The following is a 2,111-nucleotide window of genomic DNA, read 5'->3' as shown; positions in this document are numbered from 1 at the left end:
TGCTGCATAGTATTCCACTGTGTGAATGTACTATAATGGATGCCAAATTATCAAACTGATTATTTTCACCATGTGCTGTGTTTCAGAGGGCCAGCACATTGTCAGCCACTTGCAATCACTGTACAAAATGTTCTCATCTGGAGTGGGCCAGATGCTGCCAGTGTGATATGGTCTTCAACATTCGATGCCAGACCAGAGACAGAACGCAGTGGTCCCTGGTACCAATGCAGCCATATGCTATTTGCAGTGCCACAAAGATACACCCTACCCCCAAGAGGAATAACTTGTCCTTGTCTCTCGCAGGTGATACCATTTACGGCCGTGTGATGGTAGATCCCGTGCAGAATCTAGGGGAGTCTTTCTACTGCAGCATTGAGAAAGTGTTCCTGTGCACTGGAGCCGATGGCTACGTCCCCAAGTACAGTCCCGCTAATGCAGAATACGGCTGCCTCGCTGATTCACCTTCGCTGTTATATAGATTTAAAATCGTGGTAAGTGCTCTGACCCAGCAATCAAACAGATAGGTTTTTGAGACTAAGCTTATGTGCCTGATATCTGGAAATGATGCTATCTTTTAAGGTTAGATCAACCAACAAGTTACATTTTATGATAATCTACACCTGCAGAGAATAGATGTGGATGCATCCTTGCTTTGCCCCTTTTAGCGTTTTCTAAAGCTGTCATCCTCTCCCTTCACCATGTAAAGGACAAAGCTCAGCCGGAGACGCAGGCCACCAGCTTTGGAAATGTCTTATTTAATGCCAAACTGGCCGTGGATGACCCTGAAGCTACACTCTTAGTCAATCAGCCTGGATCAGATGGATTTAAAGTGGACTCAACACCTCTCTTCCAGGTAAGCCAGTGGCAAGATGACTTTTGGGAGATGTCCAATCACATGCAAGTTACTCAACCCATCTAGAGCTACAAAGTAATACACAAAGTTGCTAACTAAACAAGTGGAGGTTCGAATCCACCCAAAGGTATAAAAAAAAAGTACAAGCATAACCTGGAGATGGTCTACTTTTGAAATCTGCCATTGAACACCCTTGTGGACCACAATTCTGCTCTGACACACATAGTATCTGAGTTATAAGGCACTGGTATCTCTCCCTCTCATGCCTCAGATGTTGCATGGGTGAAGGGCAGTGATAGTCCTTGCTCTTACATCTCACATGAACTTGGAATAAGACAGTGATTCCAAACCACAAAGTACCACAATAGCAATGTCCTGAGCATCCTATAAACTCCAGCTGCTATTTTCATCAGCATATTAATATTATGTGTGATGTAGACCCCTATTCTGCATATTCAGAATATGAATTCAAGTCTGATAGTGGGGAGTTCTGCTTTTCTTCTTCAAAACTTCCTCAATGTGACTTCTAATAACTCTTTGTTAGAACACCCTTAACTAGAATAATCTGCTCACGAGAGCAACTGTGCACAGCACTTAATTCTCTAAGGCTTTGTAAACCAAGATAGAAAATTCAGACCCAGAGATAGAAGTTAGACAAGTGGCTAGAAGTGTGAACATCAGAAGACAGGCGAGGTTGAGGTGCAGATGCACTCCCGCTGTGAACACCTCTGGGTACAAGCATACCTAATATGAGATGTAATGAAAATTGTCCACACAGCATGGAGCATTGGAGAAACCTGTTACCCTTACTCAGGCTGTGGAGACAGGCTTAAGAAAGCGTATTTGCTATTCTGCATCTTTTCAAATAGGAAGTTGAAGCAGAATACTTTTTTCTGCTTGTTTTTCTTTTTACTTTCAACTCCCAGTCTGTGAGCTCTCTAATCCTGAATGATTTAATAAAGATCAGTTAAAAAATCCCTTCATTGCTTGCACAGGCCCTGGGGAAACAGACTTTCCCTGTCATCTTACATGTTGCTTAAGCAGCCTGATTTCCAAGAAAAGACTCCTGGATTGAAGTTCAGCAAGTCTCAGCTCTATTCTTCCCTCTGACACTAACTAAGGGACATGGGACAATTCACTGAACATCTCCTTTTTTTGTTCCACTATTCTTAATCGGTAGCATCAGGATGGATGGCGAAGAGATTGAGATTGTTCACAGCTTCAGTTTGCTCGGCTCCACGGTCAACACTCTTGGCAC

The 2,111-nt window shown here is 43.2% G+C and overlaps 1 protein-coding gene across 1 annotated transcript in view; it reads left to right on the top strand.

Annotated features, from left to right (window-relative positions):
* Positions 1-2,111, top strand: part of FREM2 (FRAS1 related extracellular matrix protein 2) — a 215,332-nt gene that overhangs the window by 208,982 nt on the left and 4,239 nt on the right. The window contains exons 22-23 of the mRNA XM_006879614.1: positions 304-491; positions 707-853. Of these exons, the coding sequence (XP_006879676.1) occupies positions 304-491; positions 707-853 (335 nt within the window). The remainder of the gene's footprint in view (positions 1-303; positions 492-706; positions 854-2,111) is intronic.

This window comes from Elephantulus edwardii, unplaced genomic scaffold, assembly GCF_000299155.1.
Source record: "Elephantulus edwardii isolate Elephantulus edwardi_28Jun2011 unplaced genomic scaffold, EleEdw1.0 scaffold00004, whole genome shotgun sequence".
Taxonomy (NCBI): domain Eukaryota; kingdom Metazoa; phylum Chordata; class Mammalia; order Macroscelidea; family Macroscelididae; genus Elephantulus; species Elephantulus edwardii.
Note: the sequence above shows the minus strand (reverse complement) of the source record. Positions and strands in the feature narration are given on the sequence as shown.